At 45.7% G+C, this 15,500-nt stretch overlaps 5 protein-coding genes across 5 annotated transcripts; 4 read left to right on the top strand and 1 right to left on the bottom strand.

Moving 5' to 3' along the window:
• Nucleotides 1-1,161: 1,161 nt before the first annotated feature.
• On the bottom strand, nucleotides 1,162-1,937 carry N7537_010375 (uncharacterized protein; the record flags this gene model as incomplete). Its single annotated transcript, XM_056901429.1, has 2 exons — nucleotides 1,162-1,712; nucleotides 1,766-1,937. 2 exons carry the CDS (start codon nucleotides 1,935-1,937, stop codon nucleotides 1,162-1,164), a joined length of 723 nt encoding a protein of 240 aa, XP_056750097.1.
• A 2,202-nt stretch (nucleotides 1,938-4,139) lies between these two features.
• Nucleotides 4,140-4,919, top strand: N7537_010374 (NYN domain-containing protein; the record flags this gene model as incomplete). Its single annotated transcript, XM_056901428.1, has 2 exons — nucleotides 4,140-4,659; nucleotides 4,693-4,919. 2 exons carry the CDS (start codon nucleotides 4,140-4,142, stop codon nucleotides 4,917-4,919), a joined length of 747 nt encoding a protein of 248 aa, XP_056750096.1.
• A 3,366-nt stretch (nucleotides 4,920-8,285) lies between these two features.
• N7537_010373 (uncharacterized protein) lies at nucleotides 8,286-9,872 on the top strand (the record flags this gene model as incomplete). The annotated part of the gene is made up of 1 exon (XM_056901427.1): nucleotides 8,286-9,872. One exon carries the CDS (start codon nucleotides 8,286-8,288, stop codon nucleotides 9,870-9,872), a length of 1,587 nt encoding a protein of 528 aa, XP_056750095.1.
• Nucleotides 9,873-10,237: 365 nt separating this feature from the next.
• Nucleotides 10,238-10,910, top strand: N7537_010372 (uncharacterized protein; the record flags this gene model as incomplete). Its single annotated transcript, XM_056901426.1, has 2 exons — nucleotides 10,238-10,563; nucleotides 10,625-10,910. The coding sequence occupies 2 exons, from the start codon at nucleotides 10,238-10,240 to the stop codon at nucleotides 10,908-10,910; spliced, it is 612 nt and encodes a 203-aa protein (XP_056750094.1).
• A 1,818-nt stretch (nucleotides 10,911-12,728) lies between these two features.
• Nucleotides 12,729-12,992, top strand: N7537_010371 (uncharacterized protein; the record flags this gene model as incomplete). Its single annotated transcript, XM_056901425.1, has 1 exon — nucleotides 12,729-12,992. One exon carries the CDS (start codon nucleotides 12,729-12,731, stop codon nucleotides 12,990-12,992), a length of 264 nt encoding a protein of 87 aa, XP_056750093.1.
• Nucleotides 12,993-15,500: the final 2,508 nt, after the last annotated feature.

Raw genomic sequence — 15,500 nt, 5'->3', positions numbered from 1 at the left:
GACGTTGAGAAGCAGAAACAGTCACTAGTACAGAGACAGTTCACTTACAAAGAACCTCACCAGAAGTGACACTGGAAGCTGGCTTCCGATCTCCTTATTCGCAATCGTCCCACAAGGAAGAATTGTTGATGACTTTTCCGGAGGAAGACCCAATAAGTAAAAGTACAGTCCGGACTTTGTAGTTTCAAGGGATACTCTGAAAAGCGTCAGATGAAGTAACATCAGTCGCCCTTTTCAGCGAATACCCTCCTAAACAGACAACTGTAATAGATGTGATGAAGCTTCGTTATGTCACCAACAAACGTTAGCGAATCGGCAATTAAAAAGAAGTAAGAAAGAAAAGGCAGCTTACTACCGCTTCCATCAATTAGCGATGAGAGAAGAGGAAGGAAGTTGTCAAAGTTGCGCTGGGGTCTATAGTCCTGTTGAGGTTAACATCGACTTTAAAAGGACTCCTGCGAAGCCAAATAAATTGCGTCTGTCCAGAATATCCCAAACATACCAAGGCCCTGAAACACAAATATTGAACAGGGCAAATGAAACTTGGCGAAGGAACCTGTTCATGAACCACGTAAAAGAACTAGCTCCAAAATCTTTTGGGATTTGTTTGCTTGAGAAAACAACTGCACAAATCAGGGGTAGCGCGGGCTTTTTATAGCCCGAGATATACCATTGTTGTCATAAACCGAAACTGTGAGGGCTCGCGCAAAAGCTGGAGCCCTTCACACCAGAATGACTGGAATGCCGTCAAAAGTTGCATGTTAATCCGAGCCAGGTTAGCCTTCAATCCCCCCTAGAGAGTACCTATTAGTGAGGGAAGCAGAAAAGGGGGTCAGATATAAAATCACATCTCTTTCCATCCCTGCCTCGTCAAATCTCTGTGAATTAAGATCAGCATATAGACCAAGCACTCTGTAGAGGCTCAAAAAGACCCGTGATGGTACTGTGCAAAATATGTAGTAGACAAAGATAAAGAACATCCATATATTGGCTCTTTATGTTATACTTCAATACAGAATGGGATGTAAGAAATGCTCATTCACCTCCTGCATGACGCACACGTGTAGCTCCAACTATATAGGGCAAAATATGGTGATAAACAATGATTAACTAGCCGGCGGCTCGCACTGGCAGTGCAGGTTATATACATCAGACGATACATCAGACGACTGCAGATTTGCAAGAGCATGTGCATGCCGGGGTAGAAGTGAGAGTTGAAGAGTGATCTGCAAGGGGTGTCCCAGTAGCTGATTTACCGGCTGAAGTTGAAGCCAAAGATGGACTGTCCGTAGGCGTCGACGTGAATGTCGCAGATGCAGATTGATCAGCAAGGGGAGTCTCAGTAGCCGATTTTCCGGCTGAAGTTGAAGCCAAAGATGGACTGTCCGTAGGCGTCGATGTGAATATCGGAGTTGGAGATTGATCAGCACGGGCTGTTTCAGAAGTGGACGTGCCGATTGCAGTTGAGAACGAGGACTGACTGCCTGTAGAGATCGGCGTGGTCGTCTGAGAGGAACCTGTATTACCAATGCTACACCCACTGGGCACCTTAAGACCGTTTTCTAGCATACAACTAGACGTGTCTCCCTGTCGGTTGAGGAAAGACACAGTGCCGTCTTTGTTGACTGTCACCCAGGCAACCTGCTCTCCGTTTTCAGTGCCACATATATCAACTTTCACCGACTTATCGTCGGAACCGGCACCAATGAAACCTAAGGAGTGTCAACAATGGCGTGAGGGCCTTTGGTTCAAATTGGATACTCACCCGAGCAATCTTTGCCTTTCAGCTTAGCAAAGGTTGCTGAGTAGCCTGTACAGCCGTGGTTATTCTGAGACCACACTCTACAGTTGTTCTCGCCGTTATTGTCCTGAATGATAGCCAAATAACTGCCTGCCACAACAGTTCCGATAAAGAAAAGGTAATTGAAGGAACGCATCCTGGACTATGCGCGACTTCAAGGCAAGCAAGTGCGATGATGGTGACGATTAGCTGAGACCGAGAATTATTTATGTTCGACACTGGATCATTCAAAGCGACACTATCATTTTTACTGACCCCCTTGAACGAAGGCAAAAAAGGGGCGGGGGAAGGAAGCACCTACTTGCGGTAGTGTTCTTTTGGCATAAGCCTCAGCAGTACGGCAGACAGGCCGATTGATTGGAAGCAGGCAGTCAGCTCACATGCCGACCGGCGGGGGCGCTTCCAACCTGCACAATTTGTCTGAACTGACTTACTTGAATTGGATATTGTTTAACTTACATTTTGAAGCAGATATTCTTTTTTACTTCTAAGTCATGATGGATGCCCTTGATGATTAGTCTATTACAAATCAGACTTCTCTCTCCGTTCAAAAGTACTTTTAATTCCGTTCTTCGGTTTTAATCCTGGGGCAGCTGGGATAACATGAGGGTGCAACTTGTTATTGGTTGGTCCGCCGCTAATAAGCCTATCCAAGCCTTGGTTGTATTTTCTGCCCTCAAAAATCAAATGACCTAAGCAAATGTTCCTCCGCCGTGTCCCCTTATATAGTCCTCTTCCTAGATAAACACCACTATTGATCTCAGCCACGTTTTATCTTCTATTTGTCCTGCCCGCATCCGCTGAGATACCTCATCTACAGCGTCCCATCGGCTGTATGTTCTCCCAAAATCTAGACTGGATTCCTTAACCCATGGTGCACCCTGCCAGGAAAATGGGTTCTCCGGAGGAGGGGTGTTCTCTTCAACAAACAGCGAAGAAGCTCTGTGTGAGAAGATGGTACAGTATGGATGGATGGGTGGATGACTTCATTTACCCTGTCCTCTCGCAAATAGAAATTGGATTCTAAACACCAACCCACTAGGCTAGGTACAGGCAGAATGTACCACTTCTTCGAGGAAGTTGGAGCCTCGCCGAGGCCTGGCCTAGCCGCCGCCCGTCTGTGTTTGCTGCCCCCATGGCGCGCGACATCGGAACCGTTGGGATGCCTCGCCGAAATCCAACGAAATCCAAGACGGCTTCCACCGTTGATATTCGAGGCAGTATCGGGCTACCCCTTCTCCCTTCCTCGGAACCTCCTAGCAAGGCCGATATACTCCTTAGCACGTTGCCTAACTTCGCTCAAAGCTTCCGTCGCAAACCTCTTAGATCCCGACAATCCAACAGAACGTGAGTGACGCTTTCCCGCTCACCCAGGCGCACCGGTCGTCGTTGCGGAAGTGGAACGCCTTTACATACGTGGCTAACCCGAGAGTGTCCCGTCAGCATTCGTGTTAGCAAATAGACTCAATTTCTCGGCAGCGGTCCGTAAAGCCACCTCGTGTACTTGGCGGGTAGTGAGTGATCAATCCGCCGAAGGTGGCTACCTGTTCCCTCTTCTCGTCCTCACGATATTAAAGGGGAAAATGGGTGTGTTTCCCCCGGTATGGCTGCCTTTCTAGCCAATTGATCTGCTGTGTCATTTACGGGCGCCTCACAGTATCTAGGTATCCATTGTAGGCGAATCGTGGTGCCGTGCGATTTGACGCTCTTAGCGGCTTGCAAGACGGAATGGATAGTCTGTTGACCAGACTTAAATGCTGGACAGCTTGCAAAGCCGACATACAGGTATATTCGAAATCAGTTTTAACTCCACTCTCTCTTCCCTTATCCTGAAGGCCCCGCATCTCAAGAGCACTAGTCCGTATCAAGACACCTTTCCGCCAACTCCTGCATTTATTCTTATCCTTGATTTGCCAGCATATATTACAGTCCCATCTTTCTTTGGACGTAAGCAACTGCAACGTCGCCGCTGGGTTTCTCCTGCATCGCTTTACAAATCTCAGTTCACTGAAACATTGTCGGGCAATTATATTGAGTATATCCAGTTTATTGAACGGTAGTGGAAGACACCGTCACATGTTTTCCCACCTTGTAAATGCATAATATAACTGTATATGCCAATAAGCAGTCATATATGCCCGTACTTGGTCGGAGGGCCTGAAGAGGCTCGGTTTGATTATATTGAAGTCGTCATCAAATTGAAGAAAGGGTGTCTTGACGTCATAAATACCACGTGACTGAGACTGTATATAGGACGTGGCACGCCGATGACGCTCGAAATTGACCATGACTACGAAAACCATACTCAGCATCGCTCATACAGCATACATATATGATCATGGCTTGCGATAACAATTCCAAACTTGTGGTTCTCATTGACGCCGATAATGCGCAATCCTCCATCGTCATAGACTTGCTTGCGGAGGTCGCAAAATATGGCACAGCTCACGTAAAGCGGGCCTACGGGGACTGGACCAATACTGGATTGAAAGGATGGAGCGAAGTGCTACTTAGTAATTCAATTCAGCCCATCCAGCAGTTTGCGTACACATACGGCAAAAATGCAACCGATTCAGCTATGATCGTAGATGCGATGGATCTCTTACACTCGGGCCGCTTCGATGGCTTCTGCCTCATTTCTAGTGACAGCGACTTCACTCGATTAGCCACTCGGATCCGCGAGTCTGGGCTAAAGGTATACGGATTTGGGGAGCGCAAGACGCCTAAGCCCTTCGTCGCTGCGTGCGATGAATTCATCTATACTGAAGACCTTAAGTATCTCCCAGAATTTGCCCCGAATTCTAATGGGATTGAAGTCCCTGAAGCCCATTCTCCAGTTCAAGATGCCCGACATAATGGTATATCAGATAGTTAACTGAACAGTCCGGCAGAGACGAGTCTCGATAATGGTGGGTGGGCTCGGTTATCAGAGGTCGGCGAGCACCTTATAAATCGACACCCAGACTTCAACCCCTCAACACATGGATATTCTAAGCTCAGTGACCTGATTTCTGCTTCCCCCCACTTCGACCTTGAGCAACGACCTCCTAAACCAGGCGAAGCCCCAGCTTTATTGGTCCGAAAACGAAAATCCTCTGCCGAAAATACACAAGTCTGATTTATTCCGGCTCCATCAAATAACGTAAATGTACGGAGATAAAATTAGTGTATTTACGCCAACTGATCGAAAGCGGACCGCGCGGCGGGAAGATGACTTGATACGGACTAGTGCACTTGAAGTGGGCCCCCGGGGATAAAGGAAGAGAGTTTGTAGTTAAAACTGATTTCGAATATCACTGTACTGTCGCTCAGGATAGTCGCTGTTCCGGTATGCGAACCAGTTGATCTCCATCGCTGGATGGCAACATTGTTAATGATATTGATGGCGTACGGAATTCCCGGTCACTCTGCGGTATGCACTGACCATCGGCCCATTGGCCCAACCTGGATCTGTAGGGATTCTGCCGCTTCCATTTTGACATTGAGCGTCGTGGCTGCACCTAGGTGCTGTTGGCGTCCCGAAGCCTCTGGGTGGACGACAATGTCAGAGGTAGATGGTGCGGTCTCTGCCCGTTTAATGACGATACCCCTATCTGGTTGGATCTCGATTCTTGAGAGGGCTTTCTTCCAAGGCGTGTCTTTCCGAGACAGCCGCTACGAAGCATGGCTGTTTCTACGAATGTGGCTCCATTCGCACTTGTTGCAACAGTGCTGAAGGCGTGCAAGAAGGAGCGAAGGTCTTTGTGCAACAAATGTGTCAACCTCAATGGTCTTTCAAGGTGGATGACATCGCCTTCTAGAACTTAACCGTTTTGGGGCTAAGAAAACAAGGATTCTCAGATAATATTCCTGTGTCAAGGCTTAGGGTGCTTATGATAAAATAGGTGAGTTAGGGGAAATTTTCCAGGTACTATTATTCACAACATGGACAGGCTTTGACGCATGCGTCGGCGGAACCTGCTTATTCCGAGATGAAACATGCGACGTGGGTCCAGCGGCTGATTCCCGAAAGAAGAAGCGGACGCTAACGGTAGAAGGTCTGGGCTTGTTTTCTTTGGCACTCCTTGCAAGGGGACTAGTCAGGGTCAAAATGGGATGCTTGAAACAATGTTCTCCAATTTCTTTTTTCGCAGTGGTGCAAAAGAGAGGCCGGAATGTTGGGCAATTTAGGCAACCAGGGCTTCCGCGTTCCACAGAACAAATCCATAGCGACAAATTTGGCTTGTGATTGCCATCACCCCGGTCGGCCTATGGCTAAATGGCTAAATCTCCGATTGTACTCAACATTTTATTGCGGACTGTCCCGCGTTTTTCCTTCTGCCAGGGATGCATGGCCGGCATCAAGTAATCTACAGTTGGAACAGAAAGTTATCATCGATATGCCAATTCGCTTAGTCTAACTATCGTTGTCTACTGCAATAAGAACTGTCACGTTGGGTGGACGAGCTTTATTTAACCTCCTGATGTGAGGTATGCTAAGACAAAAATAAGCATTTAGTACTTGTACCTCTTCAGTGAACCCTCATATAACCTCAGTGGCCATTCGACCCAATCTGATCCACTATGGAAAGGTAAGCCTCTGCCGGCATCATCAATTTTCGCAGCTTCTGCTATACTAACCCTGTATATCTCTGAACGGTCCGCTGGAGCAACCCTGTTCCCAGTAGCTGCCTCAAAGCCACTGAAAAACCTCTCCGCGCATACGAGAGTAGCAATCACCGTTGCTCTTCCATCTGGCTGAAGACGTCTTCTTGTAAAACACGCGTAGTACCACAGGATAAACTTTTTGATCATGGTAATACCGGGCGCAGAAGATCCCTTCTCCAGCTTATAGCCAACTGGAACATCCCCACTATCAATAAGGTACCTGAGGAATCAGTATATAGGGAAATTAAGAAAGCATATCATGGCTACTCACTCAACCCAAAGCTCAACGGACCTCTGGTGAATTGCTTTGACACTGGCAGCACGCGGATTTTGTCTTGCTAAATTAGAAGTTCGAAGATGAGTTCCCATATCTCAAGATCGGAGTTGAATGCGGAATGAATATGAGTACTCGAGGTAAAAGGATGAGCCGGTATGTTATAATTACAAACTCCGGCAGACTTGGATACTTTACCATGCATGGGGACTTCAACAGTTTTTATAGCTCTTCTTTGGAACTTGAGGAACTGACTGGTAGTAGCCAGTGGTTTGGAGGCAAAAAGGTGACGTATACCCTTGTTTGCGCGCGATGTGCAGCCAGTTTTTAACACAGTTTCCATTGAGACTCACAATGGCGTTTCCCGGGCTGTACTGCACTAATGCTTTTTCAGCTTACTCTATTTCCAGAACTAGTTCATGCTTTTCACCGTTGATCAACCGCAAAAGATCCACTGTGCGAAGCTATACAAAGACCATGATATTGTACGGAAGTCGTTCCTTTACGTGTTGAACTCATAACGATGGCTTCTGCAAATTTGGAGGGGCGATCACTAGTGTCATTTGCGGTCATTGAATAGGTGCGGCAACGTGAAAGAAACCGTACTTTCAACGTTATTGACATAATGCTCGCAATATATTTTACGTGTCTGCGACACCATCGACCAGACCCATCAGCTAAATTAGTTGATGCATATTAAACACCGTCGGCGTAATAAACGTCGCTACGAAGTCGGTCGTTTCGTTATGGGCGAGAAAGAGGAAAAAAGAAATCGATTTCCTTCATTAATCTATATAGAGTCGCAAACGCCCTGATAAGTTCAAAAAAGATAGGATTTAACCAGGTGCCCTAGCTTTTTAGAAAAAAACACATCGGACAAACGAACTATCAATTCACGATCCTTCACAGAGTGTTTGGTCAGCGACCAAACGCCTAAGCTACTATATATGCGACCAAGAGGGTGTCTAGGAACCATACTATAGATCCCAAGGCCGGATATGACCCTAGTAATGTGAGTCTCACTCGGGATGTAATAAACGGGTTCTAGAATAGAATACAAATCTTAGACGCGGGTAATGAGAGCGGGTAACAGAAATATGGTGCAAAGACATCTTTTGAAGTGAGGCAGGATGTCGATGAACGATAAAATGTAACGGTTATTTGAGAAATAACGGAACGTGCATCTTAATAATGCTATCTACGCAATCTGTAGAATAATCCAATATAGACACCTGTATTGGTTCGTGCAACCTGAGCTACCTGCCTATCTCGAAAGCCATGGACGGGGTTTGCGCACACAGCAGGTGTCCGAATAACCAGCTCTCGCTTCCTAGGAATCTCAACCCTTCAAGGCAATTTGCCAGTGGCTCTATATCCTGCTTATAATAACAGCTCTATCCCGCGTCTTCGATTCAAACATAATCCCACAAATTTTGTCGTATGATATGGATAAATCTGTACACCAGTTCTGTCCTTCTCTCAGCCATCGATATAAGTCAATGTGAGTATCCCAGCTGCTAATGTCTACCCCATCAACTCGTGCATAAGCTAATAAATAAATAGATGTTTCTCCTTGATCTTCCTATTGAAATTCTACTTTGCATAGCAGAATGTCTGGACAAAGCCAAGGATATATTCAAACTGGCGTTTCTCAATCGAGCAACCAGTGCTCTTTTCCTCCCTTTTCTGTGCAAGTTCAACGTACGCAAACAACGCAGCTCTGCCTTACTTTGGAGTGTTATTCGATGTGAATCGGGATTTGTGGGGAAGATGCTGCACAATTACCAAGCGGACGCAAACACTACAGATGATAAGTCTCGCACACCCATTTTTCATGCGATCCGTGCTGAGAACGAGACGATTATTCGCATGCTCCTCTTTGGTAACAGAGGAGATATTAATTGGCAAGATAAGTACCAGCAGACTCCATTGATATACGCTATGAGAAGGGGACTTCGGTCTACTGCCTCACTTTTACTGGACTTCAACCCATGCCTGGATAAAAGAGACCACAAGCATCGGTCTGCTATCTGGTATGCCATTGCTCATAGCGATGAGAGCCTGGTGGAAGTTCTTTTGAAAAGGGGCGGCGATATATGCACGCCAGACTACAAACAGATTTCACCAATCAGCCTTGCTATTGCCAGGAAAAGCGTGAAAATCACCAGAATGTTGCTCCTACATTCGGAAGACATCTCAGGAAAGTCCTTACTGAAAGATACTCATGCCAGAGACCGTTTGCTCTGGCGAGCTGTACAGGCGGGCCTCCAAGATATCGTCTCGCTACTAGTTGCTAACGGCGCAAATCCCAATTCAAGAGCTAGAGATGGTAAGACCCTGTTGCATCAAGCCACAGAAAAGGGTAACAGGAAAGTAGTTCAGCAGCTGCTTACCTATAAAGAGACTTGCGTCAAAGCGAGGGACATTTACGGTCGCACTGTCTTTCACATCGCAGCCGAATATGGTGACCGGTCGATTATTAATCTTCTGTTGATCGATGGAGCCGTGGATATCAATGCCTTGGATGTTAATGGAGCTACTGCACTCTGCTTAGCTGTGCATGCAAATCATACCGCCATAGCTTTACAGATTCTCGCAAATGACCATGTACGTATCAACGTGGCAGGCCAAAATGGCAGGACACCTCTTCATCATGCGGTGATGACGGGAAATATGCCAATAATATGTGCCCTTCTCGACAATGAGGATCTAGATCCTAACATTCGCGACGACGAGGAATGGGTTCCCCTCACCCATGCTGCTTTTAATGGTGACCTGCGCGTGGTGGAATTACTTCTTGTAAGAAAGGACATACAAGTGAACGTGGAACAGGCCCCTCCCCTTTTCTACGCTGCCAAAAAGGGTCATCTAGACGTTGTGCGTCGATTACTTTGCGTTGATACCATCGATATCAATCAGCAATTTTGGAACACCTCACCCCTCTGTACTGCCTCCGAGATGGGCCACTTTGAAGTGGTCAAGCTACTTCTTCAACACACAATGCCACCCGACATCAATCTCAAAACTTACTTGGGAAACACTGCGCTTTCCTTGGCCGCATACAATGGACACTTGGCTATTATCGATCTCTTGCTTGCAGAGACTGGTCTGGATGTCACCGCTACTGATAAGTTTGGGGCTTCTTGCTAGGCCTATTGATTCCCTCTAGAGACCCTCAAAGTAGTGTCAAAGCTCTACTACGCGCCAATTCCCCTCCCACCCCCACTTAAGCACTTTTTGTTAGACTATCCCGGGCGTCGCAGGACTATCCAACCAATGATTTTTGTATCCGTAGGGCCGTTTTCTGCGTTTCTGAAAACCAAGCGTGTCCGAGTTGCGCAGGGCATATAGCCCCAGCCCTTACATTGGTTCAAGCTCTGCATCGTTGTCTCCATCCGGGTTATAAATCAAGTCCGACCTCCATCGGTAGTGGGAGGGGCTAGCCATAAATTTGTTTCCTGAACCTTCCAATTTTCCACCATTAGCTTTTCCCACAAAGCCAGGATCCTTAATCTATGGATATCTTACAAAATCCTGGTTCCTGTGGGAACCCAGGTCGGTTCTCCAGCCAACTGCGGGATGCTCTTGCCTCCAAGCTTCCCAAGCCTTCCGACGTCTGGAGCATTCCCGAATCAATTGCAATCCAAGAGGAAGACTGTCCTTACGACATGGAAACGCAGTCCTATGCGGGAGAAAACCATGTCCCGATGGATGAAGACACAGGAGATGGAGCTGAGGGTGATTGGGATATGGAGGCCCAAAGCGCGGCAGATGACGGTCCAGAAGCGGTGCATTCTGGAGAGGCTGATGTTCCCGTATTAATTGGCAAGTGTTCCAAAGAGTATGGCTATCTGCCTCTACATACTAGAGTTACCAGTGAGGCTAATGTCTTTCCAGTCTAGACCGCCGAGCTCGGTGGGTGCACGCCTCGCAAGAAAGCTTGAGACTTGCTCCAATGTGGATATGCTAATGGAAATTTCCAGGTACGTGGAAATACAGCTCGATGAACAAAATCGCTGGAACGACGAGATTGTACGAGGCATGGAGACCATCCAGAGAGCGTGCCAGGAAATCTCGGCGCTCAAAGCAGAATTGGCTATGTTGAAAGACCAAATGAACTCGCTATCCAAGGATAGCCCAGGTACTGGGAGAAGACCCGGACGACCCCCCAGGCGTGTGGCAGAATAAGGGAAGGGAAAGCGAGGAACGAGGTAGGAGTACCTGCAAGTTCGTACTTGCAGCAAGATGCCTACCAATAAAGCGATACCAATCATTTCCAGGTACTTTGACACTTATAACTCCTAGTAGAGTTCCATGATCTACCAGCATCCGTCCGGACCGGGCCTGAGGTCTACGCTGTTAGGGAGTTGATGAAACTCGAGAATCAGCTGGTTAATCACTGTACATAGACTCCTGTCGAGATTCCGGTAGAATAAATTATAACGAGCTTTGATCGACCAGTGGCATAAACCCTCCCTTCATTCCTGTAGCCAGAAGCCTCCGCTGAACGTACTATTACGCAATGGGTTGGATCAACCGGCGCGCTAAATTTTCTCCTTTGGCCATCCGATTTGAGTTTGAGTTGTTTATCTCGGACTCAGGCCGGACAGGAATTGAACATCAACCTCTGAATGTAGTGGGAATTGTCAAATTTGAAAAGAGCATATTCAATGCCGTTGAACAAGACTAGGATATACATCTCTATTTGTCAGAAAACAGACTGATTACATGGATTACCGAGTCCAGGACCATTGAATCATGTGATTTTAGACTATGTAAATTGCTTACTAATTGTGTCCGACCAGATTGTCAAAACCGGACCATTGTTGTATTTTAGAGAATTTTACCATCGTGAATTCACCAGTACGCTCGCTATACACCTGATCTCCGTCACTATTGAACAGGTTACTCCAGGTTCAGGCTGTGGTTATTGCTCGTGCGCTGCGGTTACACAGTTGTCCGGACAGCTGCCTGTTCTTTTGGGGCAGGCATATTGCACGAAACTTCACGTTACGTAGTTGATAAACGGAACCTGACTTTCAAAATGACTCTGAGTAGAGAGCGGATGTTGGCCGGAAATGAAAAACCTTAAAATTTATCTCTGCCCCTAGATAAACACAGATCTTCGTTCTCGTTCAATTTAGCAAGTTGGTCATCTGAGTCAATATACGGACAGATCGGCGCCAAGCCCGGTCTTGGCCACTATTGTTGAAATCTTAGCACACAGATTTCTTCCTCTTGAATGCCACTCAACTTTCCACGGTAATAGAAATAATTATGAGGCTCTGTTTTCGTTCTCGAATCTTGCAAACAAACAGTGTTTCGCGGAGTGCTCCAATTATTCTCTTTGAACAGGACATTATGCGTTTACTGCATTTCTCATTTTGCACTAAAACCGAGCAACCGATTGGCTCCCGGACATGAGTCGACGGGGTTTCTCCGGGCGAGCAGATTGTGGAACAACCCAGGCCTATGAATTGATGATGAAGATGAATTAATTTGCCGATGTAGCTCGCACTAAATATATGCTGCTGTGCGAAAGTGCTGTCAGGCCTGTTGATAGCTTTGAGTTGGTCGCCTGCCCACTGAACGACCGTTTCATGGGGCTTGCCGGGCGAAATTCCCTGAGTGGTCGTCCAGGAATATATACAGTACGTCCCGAAACCGGTGCAACCACTACACTCTTCGATTGTCTCTTATTCCCTAATGCCAAGATATACTATACCGTAATTGGAATAAGCCCGGAGTATCAATATTCCTGTTAGATTATCAATACGGTACTTTACGCTCAGTGATACATCATGTATCTAGTGTTTCAATACTGTATGCAGCAGCTGATGATCATTATGACGTTTTAGAATCCACCTCAATATATATGGAGTCCAACCCATAATGCCCGCAACGATTTTTAGCAGCACTATGAATTTCCATAAGACACTGCTCCACTATCGGATTCCTCATCGAGCCCTTACAACGTTGTACCAAACACAGATATTGACTCCTACCATGCATACAGCAAAGTTTATCAACGACAACATCACAGTGTCAAATGAGACCGATGTGAAGTTGACACTCTATGACGAAAATAATACTGATGAATCTTTGACTTTACTTTGCCCCGGCGAGACTAGAAAGAATTTCACTGGAAAAATAGTTAGTATTGAACCTTATACGACCTATGCTACTAGGTCCTGGCAGCTTTCTGAGGATGTGGTCTTTGCTGCTAATAGAGATGTCACTGTGACGGATCAGAGTAAGCGAGCTATTTAAAGCGATTATGAAACAAATACTGACTAGCAACAAAGCGCTCGAACAAGGAAATAAGGTGGTTTGGTTCGGTTAAAGCACGGATGGAACAAAAGCTGTTGAGTATAGGTACGGAACTCCGTTTTCAACTTTAGCTACTTATATACGTACCATCAAATAAAATACCACTGAGAGACATAGCAGCTAGACTATTTCGGGTTTGTGTATTCAACTTTTAAATACTACTAAGAAGCAGATCAGGTACATTAAGTAAGGTGTGCACTAAATAAAAAAAAAAAAAAAAAAAAAAAAAAAAGGTTGTATTCGTCAAATAGCAAGATTAGTTTCGAACTTGCCACACGGTACTGTAGTTAATCGTTCAAGATCTCCGTGCAAGGGGCGATGAGTATCAAGATGGGTATCGAGTTGTCAGTTGTATTAAATTACAATACATTCCGCTGTATGTCAAGTTACTATTCGCAACAAATAATACGTACCCCGGTGACAAGGATACTCCGGAAAACTCTTGATATAGACTAGCGTGTCTTGGCAACTAGGATTTGAGGAACAATCGAAGAGTGTACATCGGCGGTTGCACCAGTTTCGGGACGTACTGTAGTGGGAATCGTGAATTCCCATGACTTTCCACATTATCTCAAACATCACAACAGTAGTTGTCAGTAGTTGTTCATGCCATCTGCCCCGCAAATTATTTGCTTATTGACGGGCCTTTCTTATCGAAGCGAACTGATCATTGAAGGCATCACTTCTGGTAGTTTGGGTAAGACGAGTTAAAAAGTGCGATTTTTTACGCATTCTTTAGAATTAAATCTTGTAATGTTCAGCTAGAATAAGCTGGTCATAAATTGAAAGTTTAATTGCATAGAGCAACTAGTTGAGAGAACTGAACCATAGTAATGAACAGGCAATTAAAGTGATGGCGGGGAGAATGGGGTGTAGATTCGATGAAATGAACAATCTGCTTACCCGAGGTTTGAAGCAAACAGTTGTTTGTAGTTACTCGGTTTGCACACCATCACAATTTTCTGAGATCTCTCTCATTATGACCAAATAAACCAGATTTTGAGGCCAGATCGGTTGAACAACAAAAAATTATTTTTTTTTGCATAGAAATTAGTTGACCATGTTAACTAACCCGTCGAATCATCCCTCCCCTCTCTCGCCCATGCAATCTGGTTAATAAACCTATTTGAACCGTTTTCTTCTCACGAGGGAAAGTGCTGGAATCTCGCTGTACTGGGATTGGAGCTTGTCTCAGTCACTTGCTGGACGCTCTGACGCTATAGCTGCCAAGCTTGCAGAACAGAGGGAGGTTCCCACCGCGATATCTAGCATAATTAAATCAGCAATATACACCAGACTCTCACAAAGGTGGCATACCAAATCTTCTTTCGTTATTGTCATAACAGCCTGTAAAAATCCAGCATACAAGGAATACGACGCCCACTATTTTCAATATCCGTGAGATTCGTCACTCGGGAGGAGAAGAGTTGTATAGCAATACCTCGAACACAGCAAGGTGGTGATGAGTCGGGTTTGTGCCAGGTGAGTTGGCGTGAGGCGGCTCGATAAACGTGATAACGTGATGGTTGTTGGGAATGAAGCCTTGCTATGATATCGGACGGAAATTAAGATGGTAAGTTGATGATAATTTGAAGGCAGCTGATGATGTGGTTTATCCAGGTTTGCAATTTGCGTAAATTCTAAGGTGGGGCAAGAGGTGGGGGTTGAAGAGCAGGTGATTTCGTCAGGCAGTAATTGATTGACCACCGCCACCTTTAGGCCGAAAAAGTGGCGACGAGGTTGTACACTTGAGTACAGTTGTACATGAGTATAGTTGTAGAACCACTAAAGTAGGTTGGCACTGCTTTATTTTATCTTTCTAGCCCGGACCGCTGGGGAGTGAATGGCGCCTAAGCGTCCCGTGACTCAAAAGTCAGATGATACCCACCCTACGTCTCGACCTTTGCGGCGTGCCTTCTCAGCCAGATCGTGAGATTGTTGTTTTATGTATGCTTTGCATAATCAACATTGAACCCGATCAGCCAATTTTTGCCTAGTTTGGTACGCGTGGCGCCATTATGCCTGCCATACGTGGTAGTGTTTCTGTTGCATATGGCTACTATTGCTGTAATCTTGATTTGCATAATGAGACAAGTCAATTTGCATTGACATCAATCAATATAGAATAGATAAAACCTGCAAAGAGTGTGAAGCCGGAACTCAGGGCCATTAATTCATAGGACGTTCCACAACCTCGTCATGTAGATCACGTGACAGAAACCCAGAAAAGAATTGACTCTGCCCACCAAAGGCTTCCCTCATGGACGACGACCCAAACTTAAGTGACATTTATCTGGGTGTATTATATCATATGACTCTTATACCTCTTTAACTTGGTCTATTTGTACTGTCTTTAATTAGTTCAAAAGAACTTGGGTAGATTTGCTGATTGATAATAGTGCTTTTGCGTCATTTTAGATATGTTATGTCAAGAATAATGTTCACAAA

The sequence above is a fragment of the Penicillium hordei genome, assembly GCF_028827395.1.
Source record: "Penicillium hordei strain IBT 12815 chromosome Unknown utg000005l_segment0_segment0, whole genome shotgun sequence".
Lineage (NCBI taxonomy): Eukaryota > Fungi > Ascomycota > Eurotiomycetes > Eurotiales > Aspergillaceae > Penicillium > Penicillium hordei.
This window is presented reverse-complemented; position numbering and strand designations above follow the sequence as displayed.